Here is a 26,685-nt window from a genome sequence, read left to right on the forward strand (position 1 = left end):
ATATGACCAAGTGACAGGTGCAGCAATGGCCAGCAAATAGCAAGTGATGCTGCACCGCAGCCAGTTATTGTATGGGTAGACATTCATTGTGATGCTGGATACCCCTGATGCTAGCCACCAGAGGGCACTGTGTGACATCTGACTTGCACAGTAGTAGTGCTGGACCATCCTAATAGAATACAGCAGGGGCCCTCCTGGACATGTGACTTGCAAAGCCAGGCGCTAGTCTGATTGAGGGGATTCTTGGTTGATATCTGCTCACAACCATCGGGGCGCAACCGCTAGTTTGTAAGACATAGGGGACCCAACAGGGAACATTATCCTTGTCATTAGCCAAATAGGTTTAGTAAATTTGCGGGCATGGATGCGGTTTGCCAAAACGAGCGCCGTGCCGGACGTCTAGTGGCAAAAGACCATGGGCAGGGGTCCTGCAAGTGTTTCCCCCTGGGTCCCCTATTTCTTACAAACCAGCGGACGCGACCAGCTTGTCTCATACACACGCAACAATTTTCCATTAGATCGACCATTGATCTGATAAGAAATTGTTTTTGATCGACTTTGCGATCGATTTTGCGTTGATAAGTACCCAAAAATCGATTGCAAAATCAATCACAATCCGATTCGACCTGTTGGAAAGTGTTTATGAGGCTTAAAGGGGTTCTGTGGAATGTAAAAAGACAAACAGACACTTACCTGGGGCATCTGTCGGCCGCCGGCAGCTGTCCTGTCCCGGGCTGTCCTCCTACGATCCTCCGTTCCCCGCCGCCGACACCGGTGAATTATTCGTCTAACAAGACAAATAGTGCACTCTCCCGCTCGCGTCTCCGAGAGCTTACTGCGCAGGCACAGTACGAAACTTTCTCATACAGCGCCTGCGCAGTAAGCTCCCAGAGACGTGAGCGGGAGTGACCGCCGTTGCGCTAGAGGGCTAATTATACCAGGACCGGTGCCCGGGAACGGAGGATCGGAGGAGGACGGCGCGGGACATGACAGCTGCAGGGGGCTGATAGAAACCCCAGGTAAGTGGTAGCTTGTTGAACCCCTTTAAGTCTATAATGTTAATTTCCCGCTGGGTCCCCTCAACTAATCGCCCAAATCCATATATATCGTCTGATACAATCCAGCAGGGGGCACTCTGCAACACTTGCACGCAAAGATCGTATTATATGAATTGCTTACAGTGTAAAGGTGGCCACACACGATACAATAAAATGATCCAATTTTACGACAATTCGATAAATATGATCGGATCTCCTGAAAAAAATCTAAACTTTTTTTTTTTTCTTTCATTCGACTGAAAAATTCGATCGGATTTCCCGTTTTTTTTATTCTTATTGATCAGGAATGCTGGAAATGTTTCTTCAATTTCTCTAAAGATTGTATGGTGTGTGTTAGATTGTCAGTTTATTAATATACACACCCTAGCAATTCTCTCAGAGTTTCCAATCATTTTTATCATAATTGGGGAAAAATTGTACATAGGTGTGTGGTACATCGGTCATATTTGTAAAATTTTACAATCGGTCAGAAAAATTGATTGCAATTCTTCAATTGAACAGATATTTAAAAGATTGTATGGTGTGTGGCCACCTTTAGCCTTACAGCGTCCAGCAGGGGGCGCAGGAGGACACGTGACCCCCGTTATCCCCGCCACTCCTGGTAGTGGCAGCTGCTGCTCTGCCCTCCTTCCCCCCGGGCCGCACCTGAGGTTCCGGCCGAGCTCCAGCAGCTGCTCCGCGCTCAGCTCGTTCAGCAGCGGCTCCTCTCCGCCCTGAGATTCGGTCCGCACGCTCTCCGCGTCCGTCTCCGCCATGGTTTCCCCGGCAACGCCTGACTCCACCCACGTCGCGCGCCCAGTTGCCAGGGGGATACGGCGCCACGCCTCTTCTTGCCCTGCGTCTTTCATCATTCCGCCCTGTGCCACGCCCATTCTGGCGTACGAGGTTCTTGTCTGCCACGCCCTTCCGTCTCCATGGTAACTTGCTCAGCTGCCATCCGCCGTGTAATAGATGATGACGTTAGCGCTGGTCTGCACTGTGTTATAGTACCGTAGTAGCAGCGCAGGGATCAGCAGGTGGCGCTCGTCTGCAGTACAGGCAGTCGCTATGGGCACCTCCTCCCGTCACCCGGGTAACAGAGCGTCTGGCGGGCGCGGTGACGTCAGGGGTCGCCGTAGTGCGGAAGCAGAAGGCGGGAGATTTGCAGCGCGGGAAGATGTGGGAGTCGTACGCGGCGGTGGAGGCCAGTGTGGGGCGGGAGGAGAACTTCCTGTCACTGGACGACCTGCTCATGTCTCAGGAGAAGCTGCCGTGCCGGCTGGATAGCGGCTTCCCCCGCCTGGGCTTCCTGGACAAAGGGGGGGAGTCCGAGTCCATCCCTCAGGTGATCATGTGATGCCTCTCTGCACAGGGGGCGGGGTTACTCCATCCCACAGGTGATCATGTGATGCCTCTCTGCACAGGGGGCGGGGTCACTCCATCCCTCAGGTGATCATGTGATGCCTCTCTGCACAGGGGGCGGGGTCACTCCATCCCTCAGGTGATCATGTGATACCTCTCTGCACAGGGGGCGGGGTCACTCCATCCCTCAGGTGATCATGTGATGCCTCTCTGCACAGGGGGCGGGGTCACTCCATCCCTCAGGTGATCATGTGATGCCTCTCTGCACAGGGGGCGGGGTCACTCCATCCCTCAGGTGATCATGTGATACCTCTCTGCACAGGGGGCGGGGTCACTCCATCCCTCAGGTGATCATGTGATGCCTCTCTGCACAGGGGGCGGGGTTACTCCATCCCACAGGTGATCATGTGATGCCTCTCTGCACAGGGGGCGGGGTTACTCCATCCCACAGGTGATCATGTGATGCCTCTCTGCACAGGGGGCGGGGTCACTCCATCCCTCAGGTGATCATGTGATGCCTCTCTGCACAGGGGGCGAGGTCACTCCATCCCTCAGGTGATCATGTGATGCCTCTCTGCACAAGGGGCGGGGTCACTCCATCCCTCAGGTGATCATGTGATGCCTCTCTGCACAGGGGGCGGGGTCACTCCATCCCTCAGGTGATCATGTGATGCCTCTCTGCACAGGGGGCGGGGTCACTCCATCCCTCAGGTGATCATGTGCTGCACAGGGGGCGGGGTCACTCCATCCCTCAGGTGATCATGTGATACCTCTCTGCACAGGGGGCGGGGTCACTCCATCCCTCAGGTGATCATGTGATACCTCTCTGCACAGGGGGCGGGGTCAGTCTATCCCTCAGGTGATCATGTGATACCTCTCTGCACAGGGGGCGGGATCAGTCCGTCCCTCAGGTGATCATGTGATGCCTCTCTGCACAGGGGGCGGGGTCAGTCCATCCCTCAGGTGATCATGTGATGCCTCTCTGCACAGGGGGCGGGGTCACTCCATCCCTCAGGTGATCATGTGATGCCTCTCTGCACAGGGGACGGGGTCACTCCATCCCTCAGGTGATCATGTGATGCCTCTCTGCACAGGGGGCGGGGTCACTCCATCCCTCAGGTGATAATGTGCTGCACAGGGGGCGGGGTCACTCCATCCCTCAGGTGATAATGTGCTGCACAGGGGGCGGGGTCAGTCCATCCCTCAGGTGATCATGTGATGCACAGGGGGCGGGGTCACTCCATCCCTCAGGTGATTATGTGAGGCCTCTCTGCACAGGGGGTGGGATCAGTCCATCCCTCAGGTGATAATGTGCTGCACAGGGGGCGGGGTCACTCCATCCCTCAGGTGATCATGTGATGCCTCTCTGCACAGGGGGCGGGGTTAGTCCATCCCTCAGGGGATGTCCTATGATAATGTGCTCATGTGATGCCTCTGCACAGGGGGCTGGGTCAGTCTATTCCTCAGGGGAGGTCCTATTGTAATGTGATGCCTCTGCACAGGGGGCGGGGTCAGTCTATTCCTCAGGGGAGGTCTTATGATAATGTGCTGATGTGATGCCTCTGCACAGGGGGCAAGGTCAGTCTATTTCTCAGGGGAGGTCCTATTGTAATGTGCTCATGTGATGCCTCTGCACAGGGGGCGGGGTCAGTCTATTCCTCAGGGGAGGTCCTATTGTAATGTGATGCCTCTGCACAGGGGGTGGGGTCAGTCTATTCCTCAGGGGAGGTCTTATGATAATGTGCTGATGTGATGCCTCTGCACAGGGGGCAAGGTCAGTCTATTCCTCAGGGGAGGTCCTATGGTAATGTGCTCATGTGATGCCTCTGCACAGGGGGCGGGGTCAGTCTATTCCTCAGGGGAGGGCCTATGATAATGTGCTCATGTGGTGCCTCTGCACAGGGGGCGGGGTCAGTCCATCCCTCAGGTGATGCCCTGTGATGTGCTCATGTGATGCCTCTCTGCACGGGAGATGGGGTCAGTCTATTCCTCAGGGGATGTCCTATAATTTATTGGTTCTTTTCTGTTAGCCGGGCGCAACCACTAGGTGGGACAAAACTCCAGCAGAGTTGCATCTTTCCCTACTGTCCATGGCGGCCTGGAGGGGGAATGGTAATTAGCGCCACCTAGAGGTTGCGTCTGGCTAATGGAATAGTACCAATTTATTAATTGTGTATATATAAAGCATCAACATATTACGCAGTGCTGGACATTAGTCATAGCTCCCAACTGTCCCTCTTTTGGAGCCCTGCCCCTCTTTCCTCCTCATTTGTCCCTCTTTCAGGACTTTGTCCCTCTTTCTATGTAAATATATATATATTTATCTACTAAAAAATGTGTGTGACACTAAACTTTTTATATTTCTAATTTTCAAATGTTAATATGAAGGAGACTACACCCGAAAAGACAGGACCAGTGTGGTTTCAATTATGAAACAACATATTTTTCTTATGAGATCTTTATGGTATGCGTGACTAGGGGTGTTCTGGGGGCGTGGCAGGGGCGTGGCTTAAGGGTCTCTCTTTCTCATCACAAAAAGTTTGTGAGGTATGCTTTAGTTAACACTTCACTATTATTTGCTGCCTCTCTGCACTTGGGGGTGGGGTCAGTCCATCCCTCAGGTGATGTCCAATGATAGTGTGCTCATGTGCTGCCTCTGCACGGGGGTGGGGTCAGACCATCCCTTAGGGGACATCCTATCCTAATCCCTGAGGGGCAGCACAGTGGCGTAGTGATTAGCGCTCTCGCCTTGCAGCACTAGGTGCCCGATTCGAATCCTAGCCAGGTCAACATCTGCAAGGAGTTTGTATGTTCTCCCCGTGTCTGTGGGTTTCCTCTGGGTACTCCAGTTTCCTCCCACATCCCAAAAACATGCAGGTGAATTGGCTTCCTCCAAAATTGGCTCTAGACTGCGATACATACACTACACAATACATACATAGACATATGACTATGGCCTCAATTCACGGAGTTTTATCAAACACTTTATCAAACGTTTGATAATTTACCTCATGGGTAAAATCTAATTTTGAATTCACTAAGGTGTTATATATTTATCGAATGTTTTACCGATAAAACGTTCAACAAATATATAACACCTTAGTGAGATTTTACCCATGAGGCAAATCATCAAACGTTTGATAAAGTGTTTGATAAACGTTTGATAATGCTCCGTGAATTGAGGCCTATGGTAGGGACTAGATTGTGAGCACCTCTGAGGGACAGTTACTGTCAAGACAGTATACTCTGTACAGCGCTGCAGAAGATGTTGGCACTATATAAATAATAATAATGCCGCTCCTCACAGGCAAGGTCAGTCCATCCCTCAGGGGATGTCCTATGATAATGTGTTCATGTGATGCCTCTCTCCACAGGGAGGGGGTGTCCTTCCATCCCTCAGGGGATGTCCTATGATAACACCTCATTAACACGCTGTACATCCACTTCCTGTGTCCTCTCCACGCTGTACCTCCACTCCCTGTGTCCTCTCACTTCTCCATGCTGTACATCCACTCCCTGTGTCCTCTCACCTCTCCATGCTGTACATCCACTCCCTGTGTCCTCTCACCTCTCCATGCTGTACATCCACTCCCTGTGTCCTCTCACCTCTCCATGCTGTACATCCACTCCCTGTGTCCTCTCACCTCTCCATGCTGTACATCCACTCCCTGTGTCCTCTCACCTCTCCATGCTGTACATCCACTCCCTGTGTCCTCTCACCTCTCCATGCTGTACATCCACTTCCTGTGTCTTCTCCACGCTGTACCTCCACTCCCTGTGTCCTCTCACTTTGAGGGGAGGACATGGCAGCCCTCCCAGCAGCGCACCTGTGTGTGGTGCCTCTGGATTTTTATTGCAGCCCGTGTTGACAGTTTTTGCTAGTTGTGTGGGCTACGTTTTCATACGGCAGCGAATACCGGCAACATTGGCTACAATAAAAAGGCGGAGGGACTACACACAGGTGCAGTGAGTTGGACTGGCTACCTGTCTATTTTCCTACTTTCAGAGGGACGGAGGTGCAACATGGAGAGGTGAGTGGACATTGGGGCGGGTTGCGGAGCCTGGGCATTGCAGATACCGCTGCTGAACTTTGCTGATTTGTTTCTTTCTTTAGAACTTGTCTGACAAGCTCTGGTCTGTGTGTGTTCTGTCCAACCTATGAAAGAAGTTCTTTGCCTATTGGCCACATCAGTCAGCCTCTTCTGGCCGTAACATAAACGCCTCCCATATTCTAGAGAGAAAGGGTGCCCCAGCTCTGTATATAGTGCACATTCTACTGTATATCCTGATGAGAGGTGGACCCCTTCTTCCGTACGTAGATGTTCTCATGAAGAGGAAGCTCCATCACTTTGTGTAACGTGTTACTATGTATCCGTTTATTGCAGGGCTGTAAGATGGAGCTCCCGCTGTGGCTGGTGAAGGGGCTGTATGACCACAAGCGACGGATCATCTCTGTGGAGCTCCCAAAGATTTACCGCGAGGGCTGGCGTACCGTGTTCAGTGCTGACGCCAATGTAGTGGACCTGCACAAGATGGGGCCGCACTACTATGGCTTTGGCACGCAGCTCCTGAACTTTGACAGTCCGGAGAACATGGAGATTGCTCGGACTTTGTTACAGGTAATGTCATAGAGCTCTTAAAGTGGACCCAGATTAAAAATACCAGATTTCAGAAATAAAATCTATTTTCTAACTTATAATAATAGCAGCCTTTTTTCAGCTGCATGATGACAAATATAAAATATTTTACATTTGTTGGGGGAATCCCTCCCTTCCTTTCATATTGCCGGGACAGAATCCGGCACACTGGTGGAGGAGATAAAAAACAAAACACAGGCTGCTACTGATGATGTCATAGGGGAGGTGATCTCAGCTTGTGTGAGATTTCCTATAGACGACGCCCCTGTGAGGGAGGGTAGCTGATGACAAACACACCCATGATCTAAAACCTCCTACTAGGCTCAGAAGTAATGGCTGCCACCTGTATAACCCTAGTTATGGAAAGAGAAGTAGGGCTGTGGAGTCGGTCCAAAAATCCACCGACTCCGACTCCTCAGTTTAGGATTCCACCGACTCAGACTCCGACTCCTCGACTCCGACTCCTCTAATTTGCATATTACAATTTTGTTGATTAAAAGTATGTAACATGAAATTCGTCTCTTAACTGCCAACGCTTAGGAATTTTACAAGACAAGTGAAGTGAGAAGGATATGGAGACTACTATATTTATTCCCTTTAGACTAAAACTAGTCCTTGGTAAGAGTACTTGTAAAAGGTACAAACCGGAACAAAGAACATCTATCAGGCCCTAGGCAATGTAACTGTGGGACAAATCTAAATTAGATGCAGTAAGAGAAACAGAAGAATATAAAGTTAAGTCAGAACAGGTGCAGGCGGCCCTTAAGAAGGTGGAGAGGGATACAGTTGGTGATAAACAAAAACAATACACCCGGGACGTGGAAGCTTATTTGAGCCAATCTGCATACAGATGGCAAAAAAAGAAAGTTGAGAAACCTACAGAACAACCCCCGGTGGGGGAGGGAGTACAGCAGACCCCCAGAAACCCAGATGTACCTCCACAAGGCAGAGGGGGGAACCCGCCGGGATATGGAGGGGGACCGGTAGTGGGAGGGGGGAGGGGGAGGCCCGCCCACAATGTACCTAGGCGTTCCTTTGTGCCATATAGACAGCCAATCCACGGCCCCAGGTTCCATAATAGAGGGAGGCCAGAGGGTGCATACGGAGGTTACACACCCCCCAGGAATGGATATGGTCGGCTGGAATATAGGGTGCCAGTTTCTGATAGATATTACCCATTACAGCAAGTACAGGAAAATGTGGGAGATAATTTTTTGGGGAGAGGTTACCCCCGCAACTGCCCAGAGAGAGAAATGCCATATGCTCAACTTCCTCACACCCCTGGAAAAGCTATAAAACGCCGAGCAGAAGGGGATGCAGAGCAGGAAGGAGAATACAAAAGGCTAAGGAATTGGTAGGGGAGGGTATTTTCAATCTGAGTAAGGTCCAATTGGGTAGAGCGGAGTTGAGGACCCTGGATAAGGGTCTGAAATTCGCTCCACCTAAAAATATTAACAAATTTGGTACGTATGTGGATGCTCATAAATTCATTAGGAAGATCAATTTGAGGAGATATTTTTTGGACAAGGAAGGACCTACTTCCAGAACTAATGTCACTGGTGGTGATGTGTTTAAACACACTACGTTCAAAAATAACTCTACCTTTAACCCACAACAGAATCAAAGCCAGAATTCGATAGAGGTGTTCAAAAAGTTAATATTGGGGGATATAGATAAAATCAAGCCAAAAAGATTACCTAATTACACTAAGGATATGCAGAAATTATTGAAAGAGAATGATCTGGTCATCCGCCCGGCTGACAAAGGGGGAGGGGTAGTTGTTTTGGATAAAGACAAATATTTTAGTGAGCTAGATAGGATTGTATATGATGGTAATACATATCAAGAGCTCAATGGAAATCCAGTGGTGAATTTTAAAGTGGAATTGACAGACATACTTAAAAGGGGATTGAATATGGGTATTTTGACCGATCAGGAATACGCATACCTCTTACCGTCTGCCCCAAAAACCCCTGTTATCTACCAGACCCCGAAGGTCCATAAGGATCCGATTAACCCACCAGGGAGGCCAATCATAAGTGGGGTGGGCTCACTTACACACAGGGTGGGTGAATATTTAGATGTATTTCTGCAGCCACTAGTTAAGAAACTTCCATATGTTTTGTTCGACACCAAGCACACTTTGCAGACCCTTAAGGATATGACCTTGACGTCTGATGCTGTATTGGGTACAGCGGACGTCAGTTCTCTATATACTAATATACCGCACCAGGGGGGGATAGAGGCAGCCAGATATTACCTTGAGCTTGATGAGGAGATAGATCATGACCAAGTCATCTTTCTACTTGACTTATTAGATTTCGCTCTTTCCAGGAATTACTTCTGGTATAGAGGGAAATATTTTCTACAGCGGTCGGGATGTGCGATGGGGGCCTCATTCGCACCTTCCCTAGCTAACTTATATATGGCTAGGTGGGAGGAGAAAGCTATTGCAGAAGGTCAATCAAGTGTTCTGCTGTGGAGGAGGTATATTGATGACCTCTTGATCATCTGGAGGGGCAGTGTGGATACATTCAAGGCCTACATATCACAAATCAATAATCTTACTACTAATATCAATCTAACTTTAGAATGTGATACTGAAAGAATACACTTTCTGGATCTGGAAATCATACGTGAGGGGAATGGTCTAAAGACTAAATGTTTTTTTAAACCTACTGACAGAAACGGGTTTATCCCGGTAAACAGTTGCCACCACCCCGCCTGGATTAGGGCAGTACCAAAGGGACAACTAATCAGGGTGCGTAGGAACTGTACAGAGACTGTAGATTTTGAGGGTCAAGCCAGTATCATCAAAAAGAGATTTCTCCAAAAAGGGTATAGGGAAGAGGATATAGATAGTACGGTGGAATATGTGAAGAACATGGATAGGGAGAGATTACTGACAAATAGGGTGGAGGAAGTAACAAGTAGAACGGAAGTAAATACAGCATTCATTTCTAATTTTTCGGTCCAGTACAAACAGGTGGAGAGGGTGATATTAAAACACTGGCTGGTCTTGATGACAGATCCGGCACTAAAAAGAGGGCTACCCGAACGTCCTCAGTTCATATACCGCAGGGCCCCGAATTTACGAGACCATCTAGTGCCAAGTTGTGTGGACCCGCCGGTCGCACAAAGGTTTATAGGTTGGCAGAGACCGGTTTCTTTCCATGCGGAGCCTGCAGAGGGTGCGAATTGAGGGTGGCTAAGAGGACATCTGAATTCATCTCCAATACAGATAAGAGAAAATATGACATTAGGTCATTTATGACATGTGGGTCCCACCACGTTGTGTACCTTATCTGGTGCATATGCGGGTTTCAATATATCGGACGTACCACTAGACAGCTTAAAAAGCGTATTTCTGAACATATATATAAAATCGGGAAAGGCCATGAAGACCATAGTGTGTCTGCCCACTTCAAGCAGGAGCATGGCTGTGATCCCACCCTGATGCGGTATTGTGCAATTGATAAGCTATCACCATCCTGGAGAGGATCAAATAGGCTGAGGGAATTGAGTAAATTGGAAACTAAATGGATATACACACTACGGTCACTTACCCCTGAGGGTTTGAATATTGAGATAGACATAAATTGTTTTATTAACAATGACTAAGATTTATGCAGTTCACTATTATGTGGCTTTGAAGTTAGGTTACTTTTAGGGATAGCTTATACAACTCATTGTGTGGCACTGAGGGTAATTGAGATGTGTGGGTAGGGGGGGGGGGGGGTCCTACCTAATATGAAGAAGTTGTATTACTAGTCACATGTGTACTGTGACGCTGGGTAGGCATTTTGGTGTTTAATAAATAGGGGGTGGGGGGGTGGGTTAGCTCTGTCGTCATATTGCACATGGGACTTAGTTTTTATCTATTTGTATGCATTTACCTGTGGCATTTGTGGCATGTGTGTGCACATGCCAGGGTATATTTACTGTTACGCTGTTACGCTGTTCCCCATCTAAGGTCATCAATTGCGGAATCCGGAGGAGTAGGGGCTGTATCCTGCTCAAGCTTGGGCAATGATACGGATTCCGGATTGCTGGGGATACTACTTTAGTGTCACTACGGAATCCGGAACTAGATATGGTCCATGAAAATGTATGTCTATTACGTATACCCGTGAGCCGCATTGTGATAGGATGTGGGCAGACGTCAATGTGAATAAATAGATGAGGCGGATGGGCGTGCGTCCAGCCCCTGATGAGTCACGCCTGTGACGAAACGCGTAGGGCGGAGCTTGGACGCACGCACAGACGCTCAGGAAGCAAGGACTTGGCTACACCAGGCCGGCGGACGCGCTGGGGCTTACGGACTTTCTGTGTTGGCAATGGCTGCCCGTTTTTATGCATGATAGCAAGAAATTTGAGGGTAAGCGGCCACTTCATAGGGAGAGGTGGAGGCTGTGTTCTGGCACGTTTGGGACCTATTCACTTGCTCTGGTAGTGTGTGAAGTTACACTAAGGGTGATATAGATCATACGTTACACCCTATGTTCCCTCTCTGTGTTTATTTCCTTACATGAGCTTACTGGATACCGGTGGAATACAAGCGCAGCAGTATTGGATTACTTAATGTAACTGTGGGTACATGTAAGAATGATGTGCAGGTACTCTGCAGGGGAATGAGGAAATTCTTCCTCTATTACACATTCTTCATGCACAATCTGAACAAGGTTTATGGGTGACAGACAATACCTCTGTGTTCAATGTGCACAGCATTCTCAGTGGATTCCCTGCAGCTCTGTGGGGAGTGCATATGTAGAGAATAGTACTACTGTGTAACAAAGTAAACCTGAGACAGATGAAATTAAAGTTTTATACATACCTGGGGCTTCCTCCAGCCCCCTTCAGGCTAATCAGTCCATCACTGTCCTCCTCCGCCACCTGCATCTTCTGCTATGAGTCCAGGTACTTGAGCCAGTCGGGCGTAGTGCGCATGCACACACTCCGCCGCCAGGAGCATACTACACCTGTGCAGCACTATTGCGCAGGTGCAGAATGTTCCTGGCTGTGGGAGCGGCATGCGGCCAGACAGCGCTGACTGGCTGAATTACCAGGACTCATAGCAGAAGATCCGGGTGGTGGAGGACAGCGAGGGACTGATTAGCCTGAAGGGGGCTGGAGGAAGCCTCATGTATGTATAAAACTTTACTTTTCATCCGTCTCAGGTACCCTTTAATTTGTAGTCACCAAACCAAATTTTAACAACATATCAAATTATTTGATTTCATCAGCAAAGGGAGTGCATACATTTGCATAAATCAGCATCAATGCAGAATTATTTCCATCTCATTGACCATCTCTATTAGTGACACAGCTACACATCAGGCTTTATTCTTACAGCATAGATGTTATTTAGTATATATGAGATTCCTGTGTACACATCATATATACAGTCACAATCAGATATGTATATCTGACCTTAAAAATACGGGGACTGCTTTATTGAAGCAGCACAAGTAACTAATTTTGATTGGTTTATTTCATTTTTGTGGACTAAGCACAGCTATTACTGTATATATACTGTATATATACATTATTTTTAATGACTATTATCTGAGAAATAGAACATTTTATCATATTTTCTATTTTAATTACAGTTACAAATTCATTAGGAGTCGGAGTCGGTGCATTTTTGCCCGACTCTGACTCCGACTCCAGGCACCCAAAATTACCCGACTCCACGACTCCGACTCCACAGCCCTGAAGAGAAGGGTGAAAAGTATGCACTGAAATGCTCCTAGGCTTGAAGGAGTGTTTATTTATCTTTGTATGTGTCAGAGTGCTGCAACTAAATATTTTGAATTAAAAAAATGTTCGGTTTGGGTTCGCTTTAGAGGACACCTGAAGTCAGAGGTATATGGAGGCTGCCATATGTATTTTAGTTTTTAAGTACTTTTTTTTAAAGATGGCGTAAACATACAAGCTTGTGCCATATTTATTTTAAACAATACCAGCTGCCTGGCAGTCCTGCCTATCTTTCTGGCTGCAGTAGTGTCTGATAACACCTGAAACAAGCATGCAGCTAATCCAGTTAGACTTCAGTCATAGAAACCTGATCTGCTGCATGCTTGTTTAGGGGCTATGGTTAAAAGTATTAGAGGCAGAGGATCAACAGGACAGCCAGGCAACTGGTGATGTTTAGAAGGCAATAAATATAACCTTTAACCTATTACTGGTAGCAGCTTCAGTAGAGTTATCTCGTGTGAGATAAGTACGCTGCTTTTCACCTCACTCGGCAGAACTCACTGTGCTGTAAATTCTTGGAATGCTTTGATCTCTCTCTAGCAGAAAATATAGAAACTGAAAGCAGAAGTCCTCTGTTATTGTCTCACACTGCCCCCTAGTGGCCATAAATGCACATTACAGTGGTACTATTTAGAAGCAAGAAATGTAAAATAAAAAGTGCTAAAATAAATTGTCCTGGAGCACTTGCAAGCTTCTAAATAAATTGGCTGCTAAAAGGTTAATAATACCATTTACCTGACTCCTGTGCTGATGCTCTGCCTCTGATACCTGGTCACTGGCTCAGAATGAGCATGCATATCACTCCACTGGCTGCATGCTTGTTACAGGGCTGTGACTCCACTGGCTGCATGCTTGTTGCAGGTGTGTGACTTAACCAACTAACGCCAAAAGCTCAACACGACAGCCAGGCAACCTGCATTGTTTATAAGGGAGTGAAGATGGCAGCCTCCTTATACCTCTCACTCCAGGTTTCCCTTTAAAGGGAATCTGTAATGTAAAATTCTTACAATAAAAAGCATATCTTTCTATTCATTATGTTCTCCTGGGCCCCTCTGTGCTGTTTCTGCCACTCCCTGCTGCGATCCTGGCTTGTAATTGCCAGTTGTATGCGGTGTTTACAAACAAAAGACATGGCTGCTAACCAGCATGTGATAGGCTGAGAGTAGCTCAGTTTGTGAGTCATACAGAGTGTGCAGGGGGCCTGGAGAGGGTGCGTATAGCTTCTATCCAATCAAAAGCAGCAAAGCACATTCCAGCTTGACTGCCTCAGGCTGACAGACCCCACAGAGGAGAGAAGATTAGATCATATAACAGAGATAACACAGCCACTGTGCAACTAGAAAAGGCTGCAGTAATGCAGACCGCATTAGAACAGGTATAGGAACTTATAGGATAGAAGAAATAAGGCTCAAAATTTTGTTACAGAGTCTCTTAGATTGTCCTTTCAGTTGTTTTACGAATAGCATATTTGGAATTCTTGACTTAATATGTTCTGATTTTCTTACTACACGTTTTACTGAACTGAAGAAACAACATTGTTACTTTGCTTTCAATGCTGTTCAGTATAATGAATGCAGGTGGACATGTCGGGCCAAAGCCCTAAAGCTATGTACAGACTGAACATTGGCCAACACAATTGTTCATGATCATCTGAGATACAAATCTAGTGTGTGTGCTGGTGGCTCTGATGTCGGTGACAGGGCTGTCACTGATTCATCACTAAAAGCAATCCTGAACTGAGATTAAAAAAAGTGAGATACTCTCCTAAGGAGAGGGAAGGCTCTGGATCCTATAGGCCAGGGGACCCCAAACTTTTTCATCAGTCAAGAGTCGGGTCAACATCCTTCAGACTGCTGGGGGGCCGGAACATACATAAAGTGATGTTAATAAACATTACATTGAATCTAGGTAATGATTCCCTTCCAGTCATGCCCGGAGGAGAACTCCCAGCAGCAGCAGCCATTCAGTCATGCGGCGCCCGAAGAACGTCTTTGTGCGCCAGACAGTGAAACATACCCAGGTGACAACCTGCCCTCCAATTGGACAGCAGTGTCACCTGATGCGGAATTGGATTAGAAGCCAGCGAATGGCTGCTCACTGGCTTCTACCTTATGTGCAAGGATGGTGCTGCCATTCTATATGCGGGCCGCTGATATTTAAAGGTGCAGTGGACAGCATCTATAAGTTATACATTTTGTGTTTTGAGGGCCAGTGAAAAAGCCTCGGAGGGCCGTAGTTTGAGGACCACTGCCATAGAGCCTTCTGCGTCCTCTCCCCTCGTTCCTTGCTATCCCCTGTTCAATTTCCAGGCTTTCTGGAGTGGGGCGCCTCCCACTTCTCCTATTCCTGTCTCCATAGAACAGAACAGCACGTCTGTACAGCAATCACTTTTTTAATTTGTCACCCAAAATGTTGTTTATTACCACTTTAAGTAAGATCTGTAGTGGTTCCCGGCCTACTTTATAAGGACTTGATTGTTTAGTCTAATGTTTTTCACATTAAAGAGAACCTGAGGCTGCGTGGAACAGGAAAGAGATGCTTACCTGCAGAGATTCATGCAATAGTGCAGCTGTGCCTGTGGAGTTATACAAAGAGGAGCGCAGCCGCATAACCTGACAACCTTCTCTGGCATGTGTTCCGGGGGTCCGCGAGTGGCAGCGTGGGGGCCAGGAAGGCGTGGAAGCTGCAGTATCCAGAGGAATCCCTCTTCTTAGCCAAGTATCTGATTATTTTTATTTTCTTTTTAAAGGAAACCAGAGACGGAGTGAACTAAAGATTTGATACTTACTTAAGTCTTCATCCAGCTCCATAAACATGTGTGAGTCCCTTGCCGTCCTCCCACGGTCTGCCATTCAGCCGCAATCGGCCCCAGTAACTGACTCAGTCACGTCAGTCGGGGTCTTCTGCACATGTGCAGCCCCAATTGACACAACTGAGCCAGTTACGGGGGCTGATTGCGGCTGAATGGCAGACCGCGGGAGGACAGCCTTGGGTAAGTATCAAATCTTTAGTTAAACCCTTCTCTGGTATACTGTAATGCAGCCCTTAACAAGCTGGTATTTTTTTTGGTTGAAATTACTGTATATACTCGTGTGTGTGTGTGTGTGTGTGTGTGTGTGTGTGTGTGTGTGTGTGTGTGTGTGTGTGTGTGTGTGTGTGTGTGTGTATACATACTCACAAAAAATGTGCTGAGAAGTTACCCCCCCTCGGCTTTTATGTGAGTCAGTGGAGCAGAACGGAGGGTGGAGCAGGTTTTGTTACTGGCAGAGGAGTGTAAGGATGATGCACTAGTGATCCTGCTCTTGCCAGCTGGCTCCCTACTGTGTGCCCCCATCCCCTGCAACATGGTGTGCAGAGTGCGCTGTTCAAGACCAGCTGTGTCCCCGGCTTGCGGAGGGTGCAAGCAACGTGTCAGCAGTGCAATGATCGGGGATCCTTCCTGTGTGGCATCTTGAGACACAGCTGTATCATCCTTGTGGCACATCTGGTTATGGGGAGGGAGGCTGACTTGTACTGGGGGCACATCTGGCTACTGTAGAGGGGACTATACTGTGGAGGGGGATTATACACGAGTCAATCACTTTTTCCTGGTTTCTGGGGGGAAAAGTGGGTATCTCAGCTTATGTACCAGTCGGCTTATATACGGGTACTATTTTATCACAGCGAGGGGAGGGTCAGCGCATACCACAAAGGCTGCATCTGAAATGACCAACAGACATGTGCAGCACCTCTAATAAGCTTTCTGCACACTTTGCTTTCAATTCAGATGCAAATCATATGCATAACTACTATTACTTACCATGCAAACGGGAAACTCAGGAATACAGACAGGGAGCAGCTAACCTGGTAATTACATATTAGCAAAATTAGGAAAGGCGGGGGGGTTGCGCATCCCTAAAAACATGCTGCAATTGACTGGTTAATCGCTCAGGCATGCACCACCTCTATTAGGCTAAAAAATGCATGCCCTGCGTCCAAAACAAATGCTACATTTGTTATACTATGGAGGAGCTTCCACTATAGTTTGCATGCAAAGTATAATTATACTGGACACTTGCACCACGGTGAAGGTAGACCTCCGGGCAAGTGGGCTAACCTAAATTAAAAACAACATATGTATAACCTTGGGAGCAGCTATGCAAAAATGTGTAACTTACATTTTAATGGACAGCGAGGAGAGGGCCAGCGCATACCACAAAGGCTGCATCTGAAATGACCAACAGCTCACATGTGTAGCACCTCTAATAAGCTATCTGCACACTTCGCTTTCAATTCAGAATAAAACTATTTTATCACACCTTTGCTCCTTCTAAGGAACCGTGGCAATACTCTGATTTTAAACTACCGATTTAGTGTTTGATCGACCAGTAGAGTAGATTATTTTATCAAATTGAATGTAAATTGATGAATTTGTGCTGGTTTGTGGCTGAAAAGCAATCAATATCTGCCACGTAACAAAAAAAAACATTCAATCAAACAGGATGGGACATTTTTGTTGATTGTACAACAATGAAATGCATTTCCGTTACTTCGGTGGATTTGGTGTTTCTGAACAGGCACAGCACCAGCTTGGTGGGGGTCAGAGGAGGGTTGGCATTATGACTCATTTCTGAACAGTGTGACAGCACAAATCTGACAGATATGTCTGCCAGTGTGGAGCGCTAATCGATTATTTCTCCATAGGCAAGCCATTTTTTCTGATCGAAAGAAAATCAATCTGAACATCAATTGGACATATTTGAGTCAGTGTATGGCTACCTTACAGTGAACCAAAGGTGAGAGTGAGATGGAGGCTGCCATGTTTATTTCCTTTTAAAGAGACTCTGAAGCGAGAATAAATCTCGCTTCAGAGCTCATAGTTAGCAGGGGCACGTGTGCCCCTGCTAAACCGCCGCAATAGCACCGCTAAACGGGGGTCCCTTGACCCCCAAACCCCCCACTGCGACACTTGGTCGCAGACTTGGTCGCTCCTGGAGGCAGGGCTAACGGCTGCAGCCCTGCCTCCAGTCGCGTCTGTCAGCGGCGCATCGCCGCCTCTCCCCCGCCCCTCTCAGTGAAGGAAGACTGAGAGGGGCGGGGGAGAGGCGGAGATACACGCTGGCAGACGCGCGTGGGGCAGGGCTGCAGCGGTTAGCCCTGCCCCAACCAGGAAGCGCTCCCCCGCATTACTGAGGGGATTTGGGGGTCAAGGGACCCCCGTTAAGCCGCGGGATAGCGGCGGTTTAGCAGGGGCACACGTGCCCCTGCTATCTATGAGGTCTGAAGCGAGATTTATTCTCGCTTCAGACTCTCTTTAAGCAATGCTATTTGCCTTGTAAAGAAAGGGAAACCAAGAGCCCGATATGGTGTAGTATGTTAATGTAATGGTATCTGGTGATAACGAAGGTGATTATACTCACAAAGGTAGGTCGCCACCAAGGCAACCACTGGATAAGCAGGTGGGGAGAATTATAACCTGACCCCGCTCAGGTCTAAGAAAGTCGCTCTCTGTGGATAGGAAAAAGCGGGGGATACACCCCTCCACCAAGGGTGGATTAAATTATTTTGTAGCAGGATAACAGAGGCGCCAGGTAGAGTAAAATTAATTAAAATCGTTTAAAAGGGCGAAGTGGGCGGACTCACCTCCCTTCTGGAAGAAATGGCCGGACAACGGGCAAGTTACTTGCAGTTTAAAGTAACATTTAATAATAACTCCAAATGTTATTAAATGTTGCTATAAACTGCAAGTAACTTGCCCGTTGTCCGGCCATTTCTTCCAGAAGGGAGGTGAGTCCGCCCACTTCGCCCTTTTTAACGATTTTAATAAATCTTTACTCTACCTGGCGCCTCTGTTATCCTGTTACAAAATATTAGTTGCCTAGCTGTCCTGCTAATCCTCTCTAATACTTTTAGCCATAGCCCCTGAACAAGCATGCAGCATATCAGGTGTTCTGACATTATTGTTAGATCTAACAAGATTAGCTGCATGCTGGTTTCTGGTGTGATTCAGACACTACTGCAGCCAAATAGACCAGCAGGGCTGCCAGGCAACTGGTATTGTTAAACAGGAAATGTATATGGCAGCTTCCATATCACTCTCTCCTTGGGTTCACTTTAAAGCAGTAATGAAGTTACCTGAATTAAAAAAAAACAAAAACTACCTTATATACTCGCGTATAAACCTAATTTTTCAGCACAAAAAATGTGCTGAAAAGTTCCCTCCCGGCTTATATGTGAGTCAGTGGAGTGGAGCAGAACAGATGGTGGAGCAGGTTTTGGTACTGGCAGAGGAGTGTAAGGATTGCACACTAGTGTTCCTGCTCTTGCCAGCTGGCTCCCTGCTGTCTGCACCCCCGTGCCCTGCAACATGGTGTGCAGAGCGCGCTGCTCAAGACTACCTGTGTCCCCTGACTCCCTACTGTGTCCGTGCCCCCCCCCCCATCCCCTGCAACATGGTGTGCAGAGTGTGCTGCTCAGGACTTCCTATGTCCCCGGCTTGTGGAACGGAGCGTGCAAGCAGCGTGTCAGCAGTGCAATGATCAGGGATTCTTCCTGTGTGGCAATCGCTGTGTCTCATATCTATGATGCCATCTAGTGGCGCCTTGAGACACAGCTGTATCATCCTTGGGGCACATCTGGCGATGAGGAGAGTGGATGACTTGTACTCAGGCTACTGGGGAGGGGGCTTATCTGCAAGTCAATCACTTTTTCCTGGTTTCTGAGGGAAAAGTGGGTATCTCGGCTTATATGCGAGTATATACCAATGGAGAGGGAAGGCTTTGGATACCATAGCGCTCTTACTGAATGCTCTCTGTCCCCTCGTCCCACCGCTTTCGCCATCAACATTAATTCCCCCCAACACCACCACCCCCCTGTAGGCGTAGAGGTGCTGCCGTCTTTGCAAGCACTTGGGGATGCGAGTGCTTCCGAGGAGTCCTGAAAGTGTGGACTTTCATGGGGGAACATCGGTGGAACGTGAAGTCCCTGAGCTCCAGAGCCCCTCCCTCTACATAGGTGTGTTTTTTATTTATTTTGTATTATTTTTGTATAGGTTCAGTATTGCATAAGGCTACGTTTCTATTAGAAGCATGCAAATTGCCTGGGGATTTTCGGATGCAAAATCACATGCACATATATGCAAATCTTTACATGCACATTCACAATTTTTTAGGGGTATATTGTAGCAAACTGGTTGTGGCGCCTATTGGAAACAGGCTCTAGGCAATAGCCATAGCTCTTAGTTTGCAAAGCACCCTGAGGCACACATTGCCTTATAATCCGACCTGGACAGCTGCTAGCCATGCTTGAGAATCTCCTGTTTATTGTAGCCTCTCCAGATGCTGAGCACAAGTAATAAACATGAATATGAGCGTTTGTTACATGTTATACGCTGACATACAGGCAGAGATCTCCTGTTCTCTGTGGCCGGGCTGCTTTGTGTCTGTAGAAGGGGCTTCCTTTATTAGCTGATGTCAGGAAAAAATTGCTTTTGATGTCCCAGGTGAGCTCCAGGCTGTGCTGATGTCGGAGAGCTCCCACTATGCCCCGCCTCCTTCCTGTCCGAGCAGCAGCCCCGCCCACAGATGAGCTGCTTCAGGTCAAGTGACCTACTTATTAAAAATGAGTTATTTAGCTGCAGAAGCATGTTGGTACTGAGTAACATTGGGGAACTCTGATTACCAAACCTTCATTTGGCGTTATTGGAGTGGCGTGCGGTTTTGGGCTTTAAATATGAAAAATCCTAAAAATATTGTTTTGAACTTTTATAGATCTGACCTATAAGGCCCCTCTCCAGGCATCAATCAGATCGAAAAACACCATCTAAGGGCCCTTTTTCCACAACTGAAGTGATGCGAATGCGGCCAAAAGGAGGAATTGCGAAGTACTGAGTCGTGGAATGCGTCCCATTGGACACGTGCGAGGCTGTGATACGCATAGAAGCGGCGGGCAGCTGGGTAATTAACCCCCTCTCTCCCAGCCGCACACCTGAAGCAATCACGCCTCATTAGAATCACGAATTCAAGTAGCCAGCTGCTCGTAATGACTCGTGAGCATATCCCTGCCAGAGACTAAGAGATAGAACTAATCGATACTTACTTGGGGTTCCTCCAGCCCCATACGCACGTGAGTCCCTCGCCGGCCTCCCGCGGTCCACTGTTCAGCCGCAATCAGCCCCAGTAACTGGCTCAGTCGCGTCAGTCCGGGTCTACTGCGCATGCCTGGCAGGTCCGGTCGTGGACACCTGTAATAGCGGCCAACCATAGAGATCGGCTACAATCACTAAGGCAACAGCTCGTGGACCCAATGCTGTATAGATTCATTGCTGTGCTATTGCCTACTAATGTACAGCACTGGGCTCCCAAACTCTGCGCCCATCACATCCAATCGCTACAGACGCACAGGCTGGTAATAATGGTACGCTACATGCCCGACTAATGCTGAAATATGGCATATATGGTATCATTTTAACCAGGATGACTCAAATAATGTATTTTGACATGTTTTATAACCTGGCACTGGTCATGTGAATATTAGGAAGGGTAAAAAACTGTCATTTTTGCATTTGCGCCTATCTTTCCCCTGTAAAATGCCTACAAAATTAAACCATTCTAGGAAACGATTACCCAAACGCCTCCCCCCCCCAACCCGCTTTTTTATTAAACTGATAAAGTAAAATGCAAGTCCAAACTGCATAAAATTTGTATCAGCTCAAAACCATTAGTATTTTATTAACCATTTTTTCTTACTACATAATAATATTGTGAAATTAGTGAAATATGTTTTTATTAGTAACTTTCTTATTTTCCTGAATGGTGTCATTAGTTTTCCTCTTTTCTCAAATTCTTTCCTTAATAACCTCGAGAATGGCTGATTGTTACTGACAGCTCCAGATTCACAATAAGAGAAGACATGGTTGTGTGTAATCTATACACTGAGAGAAGACAGGGTTGTGTGTAATCTATACACTGAGAGAAGACAGGGTTGTGTGTAATCTATACACTGAGAGAAGACAGGGTTGTGTGTAATCTATACACCGAGAGAAGACAGGGTTGTGTGTAATCTATACACCGAGAGAAGACAGGGTTGTGTGTAATCTATACACCGAGAGAAGACATGGTTGTGTGTAATCTATACACTGAGAGAAGACAGGGTTGTGTATAATCTATACACTGAGAGAAGACAGGGTTGTGTGTAATCTATACACTGAGAGAAGACAGGGTTGTGTGTAATCTATACACCGAGAGAAGACAGGGTTGTGTGTAATCTATACACCGAGAGAAGACAGGGTTGTGTGTAATCTATACACCGAGAGAAGACAGGGTTGTGTGTAATCTATACACCGAGAGAAGACAGGGTTGTGTGTAATCTATACACCGAGAGAAGACAGGGTTGTGTGTAATCTATACACCGAGAGAAGACAGGGTTGTGTGTAATCTATACACCGAGAGAAGACAGGGTTGTGTGTAATCTATACACCGATAGAAGACAGGGTTGTGTGTAATCTATACACCGATAGATGACAGGGTTGTGTGTAATCTATACACCGAGTGAAGACAGGGTTGTGTGTAATCTATACACTGAGAGAAGACAGGGTTGTGTGTAATCTATACACTGAGAGAAGACAGGGTTGTGTGTAATCTATACACTGAGAGAAGACAGGGTTGTGTGTAATCTATACACTGAGAGAAGGCAGGGTTGTGTGTATAATCTATACACTGAGTGAAGGCAGGGTTGTGTGTAATCTATACACCGAGTGAAGACAGGGTAGTGTGTAATCTATACACTGAGTGAAGACGGTTGTGTAGAAAGCATGCACACATGGTTGTCCTATCACTAACTGTTTCTTCCATCTTCTCAGACTTTTATTGGCCGCTTCCGCCGCATCATGGACTCCTCCCAGAACGCCTACAATGAGGACACGTCGGGGTTGGTGGCTCGGTTGGATGAGCTGGAGCGGGCTTTGTTCCGGGCAGGACAGAGGGGCCTCAACACCTTCCAGAGCTGGGAGAGGGGCCAGGCAGCCCAGCTCACAGCCTCCAGCCTCGTGCAGAGCTACAGGAAGAGGAAGTTTAATGAGACGGACGCATGATATCCTGTGCTGGACACGCCTCTTCCTGTCATGGACTTCGTGGGTTGCGGGAGAGCTGGCCATGTCACAGCTTTGCTTTATAAAAGCACCATTATCGTGAAAAATTGTAAAATTTAAAATACATGTAAATTATATAAAAATCCGAAATCTGTTTCTTCCAGAGTAAAATTAGCTATAAATGATTTTTCTCCTATGTTGCTGTCACTTACAGTAGGTAGTAAAAATCTGACAGGTTTTGAACTAGTCCATCTCTTCATAAAGGGGTTATCAGTAAGGATTTTATGCTTTATAAAGATGTTCCCTGAAAAGGATTTATACAAAGATGCAGGCGATCATGCCTCCTCACCATACACTTGGCAGATGGACAGAGCAACTACCATTCACTAAGGCCCTGTTCACACTTGCAGTCCGCAAGTGTCCGGGTCCGGGGGCCACAAAGAGACCGTACGGGTCTCTGCGGTGGCCACAAGTTGCGGATCCGGAATGTATCAGTTCCAGCTCCAATAAAGAAGTCGGAACTAGATACATTGCAGGGCCGGAAAGGCACCACAAGCATGGGGGATACCGGCGTGTAGTCCGGGCCCCCCAAGTGGCATAGGACCGGTGCTGGAAGCATCCGGTCCTATTGCCCGTGTGATGAGAAACATCCATTTCTCATTGCACAGCATGGCCGCATGCGAAGGGTCAGGATCCGGCCCGGGTCCGCAGCCGCACCGGGACGGACTGAAAAATAGCGCATGTTGGAAAAAAAGCCGGATCGTCCCGGAGCTGCGTTCCTGGATCAGATCCGGACGGTCGCACGAGTGTGAATGGATACATTGATTAACAATGTATCCATTCACCATCCGCTGTGTACGGAGCGTTCCGGGTCCGGGGGAAGCCAGACCTGGTACGCTAATGTGAACCGGGCCTAAGTGTTTTGAAACTAAACACAACCCTGGGAATCGGAGGCGTTATATTCAGCACAGGAGATTTGGGTGCAGCCGGCGCCACCATAGGCCATAATAGGAATTACGTCTATAGCAGCGCATACAGAGTAACTTTGGTGCTGTCAGAAGATGGAGCTGAAGTTACATTTAAAACACAGTAATTAGGCCGCCAGCAATAGCTGGAAGCCGAATTACATCATTCCCCCACTATCCACGTGGACCTGGAGGGAGAATAGTAATTACTGCCGCCGGGACTTGTGCAGCAGCAGGGTGAGCCGTATATCGGCTGTATCCTGCGCCCAAGTCTTCTGGCGCCGATTACATATGTACGCCTGAGAATTCCCTATGAAGAGATGGACTAGTCCAAAACCTGTCAGTAATGTCAGATTTCTACTACTTACTGTAAGTGACAGCAACATAGTAGAAAAGTAATGTATGGCTCATTTTACTCTGGGAGAAACGCACTTATTTGTATGTGCTTCCATGTATTTTAAGTTTTTTATGATTTTCGTGATAGTGGTTCATGAAATCCAGGTTATTCGGAGTTGAATCTGAAAATGTTCTGGGTTCAAATGTACGCATATTACAGAAATTCCTTCGCTGTCGTTTCACTAACCTTTTCGAAATCCTTGCTGTGATCTGATATAACCCAGCTGAGGGTTACAAACCTTTGCCATCTAATGGCAAGCAATTCTTTAAAGGGGCACTATGGCAAACAATTGTAAAATTTAAAATATGTGTAAACCTATACAAATAAGTTTGTTTTTCCAGAGTAAGGCCCGGTTCACATTAGCGGTGGCTATCCGGAATAGCCGTGCCGGAGCCGCACCGCATGCTGGCCGGACGAAACGAACGCACGGCATAGCAATGTAAGTCTATGCCAGGGTTCACATGTGTCCGTTTCGTCCGGACCGGAGCCGGACCGGATCCGGACTCCGGTGTCCGTTCCAACATGCGCTATTTTTTGGTCCGGCTCCTCCGGCAGCCGTATCCGGGGCGGAGCCGGACTGCACCATCCGGCCAATGGAAACCAATGAGAACCGGAGAGCGCACAACACACTGGCAAAAAATCCGGATGTTCTACCCCACTTCCTATGCGGATTTTTGCGGCGATATTGGCTGGGGACACATGGGCAAGCATTTTGGAGTGGAGCAGCACAGCTGGATCCGGATCCGGAGATGTTGGCAGCATGTCGGAGGTGGAGGTGAGTGCTAAACAGCAGAGGGCCTGATTCCACAGGTCCCCCTTCTGCTGACCTCCCAGACCCCAACATTTTTTTTTGTTTTTATACAGGTTGTTACTCTTTAAGAATCCGGATCCGGACCGCAACCGTGTTCATACCGCACGGAAACCGTATGCAACCGGACCGGATCCGGACAGGAACCGTACGGTTCAGGTCCGATCCGGCTCCGGTGCGGTCCGGACATCCGGTGCGGTTTTTGCAAAACCGCAAGTGTGAACCGGCCCTAAAATGAGCCATAAATTACTTTTCTCCTATGTTGCTGTCACTTACAGTAGGTAGTAGAAATCTTACAGAAGTGACGGTTTAGACTAGCCCATCTCTTCATGGGGGATTTTCGGCAAGGCTTTTATTCTTTATAAAGATATTCCCTAAAAAGGATTTAAACAATGATGCTGGCCAGCTTCCCTGCTCGCTACACAGTTCTTTGGCAGTTGGACAGAGCAACTGCCATTCACTAAGTGCTTTTGAAAAAGAAATGAATTCCCTATGAAGAGATGGACTAGTCCAAAACCTGTCGGTAATGTCAGATTTCTACTACCTACTGTAAGTCACAGCAACATAGGAGAAATGTAATTTATGGATCATTTTACTCTGGAAAAAACGTACTTCTTATTTGTTTATGTTTGCACATATTTTAATTTTTTCGCCATAGTGCCCCTTTAACAATCTAGTTGTAAATCCAAACTATTTGTGTTTTAGTGTTAGTGTTTTGCAATCATCTCACAAAGACCCACTGTTATAAATGTCATTATCAAACATTGATGTAGTCTTCGCTGTTCTTCACAATGACATCAGACATAAGCACTGATTTAGGCTCTGCTATGATGCCAGAGACTGTTGTAAACGTTCATTTTGCCTAAGTTATGTTCTAAAAGGACGGGCTTGTGAAAACAAAAGAAACAAGAGAAGACCGGGAGACACTCTAGTGTATTATCGCTATTATTCGGAGCTTGATATTTATGAGCTTAGAAATATACTCACAAAGCAGAAATGCAAACAAGAGGCAACCACTCAGAGATGGCATGTGGAGAAGTACCGTCTCCACTCGGCCTTGTAGTTGGGTGAAGGTCGCAGCTCCTTAAAAAGAACCACCCAGGGTGGTTGACTCCAGGTCTGTGGAGTCGGTACAAAAATCTTCCAACTCCGACTCCTCGGTTTATGAAACCACAACTCCGGGTATCCAAAATGGCTCCGACTCCTTAGTCTAATACTTACCAGGGCTGTGGATTTTGTACAAAAATCATCCTGACTCTGACGACTCAGTTCATGAAATCCACGACTCCGACTCCGGGTGCCCAAAATTGTTCCAACTCCGACTCCACAGCCCTGGTTGACTCCCTTAAAAACAAGGTTGAAATTAGATAGCAGAGTAGTAGGAGGCGCCCAGAGCAATCAACATCTTTCTTAGAGTCACAGGATATAATAAGATATGAATAAACTGGTCCTACCTTAATAATTAAGTAGGCCTTGGTAAGATAAAGGACATTTATTGAGCTCTAAAAAGACAACACGTTTCATGGCTTAAGACGCTTCCTCAGGTCGTATACAGTGCCTTTGGATGCACCTTCTCCAGTATTGGGCGCCTGTGTTATATATATCTTATATTCTGCAACTCTAAGAAAGATATTGGGTCTGATTCACAAAGCGGTG

At 47.3% G+C, this 26,685-nt stretch overlaps 2 protein-coding genes across 3 annotated transcripts in view; one reads left to right on the plus strand and one right to left on the minus strand.

Moving 5' to 3' along the window:
- Nucleotides 1-2,057, minus strand: part of CFAP263 (cilia and flagella associated protein 263) — a 28,857-nt gene extending 26,800 nt beyond the window's left edge. Inside the window, exon 1 of one of the 2 annotated variants that reach the window (XM_068259425.1) lies at nt 1,704-2,057. In XM_068259425.1, coding sequence (XP_068115526.1) covers nt 1,704-1,930 — 227 coding nt within the window. In that variant the 5' untranslated portion in view covers nt 1,931-2,057. The remainder of the gene's footprint in view (nt 1-1,703) is intronic. The other variant, XM_068259424.1, reaches the window with a different exon arrangement.
- A 65-nt stretch (nt 2,058-2,122) lies between these two features.
- GINS3 (GINS complex subunit 3) lies at nt 2,123-25,957 on the plus strand. Its single transcript, XM_068259426.1, has 3 exons — nt 2,123-2,382; nt 6,785-7,018; nt 22,632-25,957. The coding sequence occupies exons 1-3, from the start codon at nt 2,215-2,217 to the stop codon at nt 22,860-22,862; spliced, it is 633 nt and encodes a 210-aa protein (XP_068115527.1). The 5' UTR covers nt 2,123-2,214; the 3' UTR covers nt 22,863-25,957.
- The last annotated feature ends 728 nt before the right edge of the window (nt 25,958-26,685 follow it).

This window comes from Hyperolius riggenbachi, chromosome 11 (assembly GCF_040937935.1).
Source record: "Hyperolius riggenbachi isolate aHypRig1 chromosome 11, aHypRig1.pri, whole genome shotgun sequence".
Classification (NCBI taxonomy): Eukaryota; Metazoa; Chordata; class Amphibia; order Anura; family Hyperoliidae; genus Hyperolius; species Hyperolius riggenbachi.

Coding starts and splice junctions, on each gene's coding strand:
- GINS3 (XM_068259426.1), top strand. CDS start 2,215: ATGTGGGAGTCGTACGCGGCGGTGGAGGCCAGTGTGGGGCGGGAGGAG. Junction 2,383..6,784: donor AGTCCGAGTCCATCCCTCAG/GTGATCATGTGA, acceptor CGTTTATTGCAG/GGCTGTAAGATGGAGCTCCC. Junction 7,019..22,631: donor TTGCTCGGACTTTGTTACAG/GTAATGTCATAG, acceptor CCATCTTCTCAG/ACTTTTATTGGCCGCTTCCG.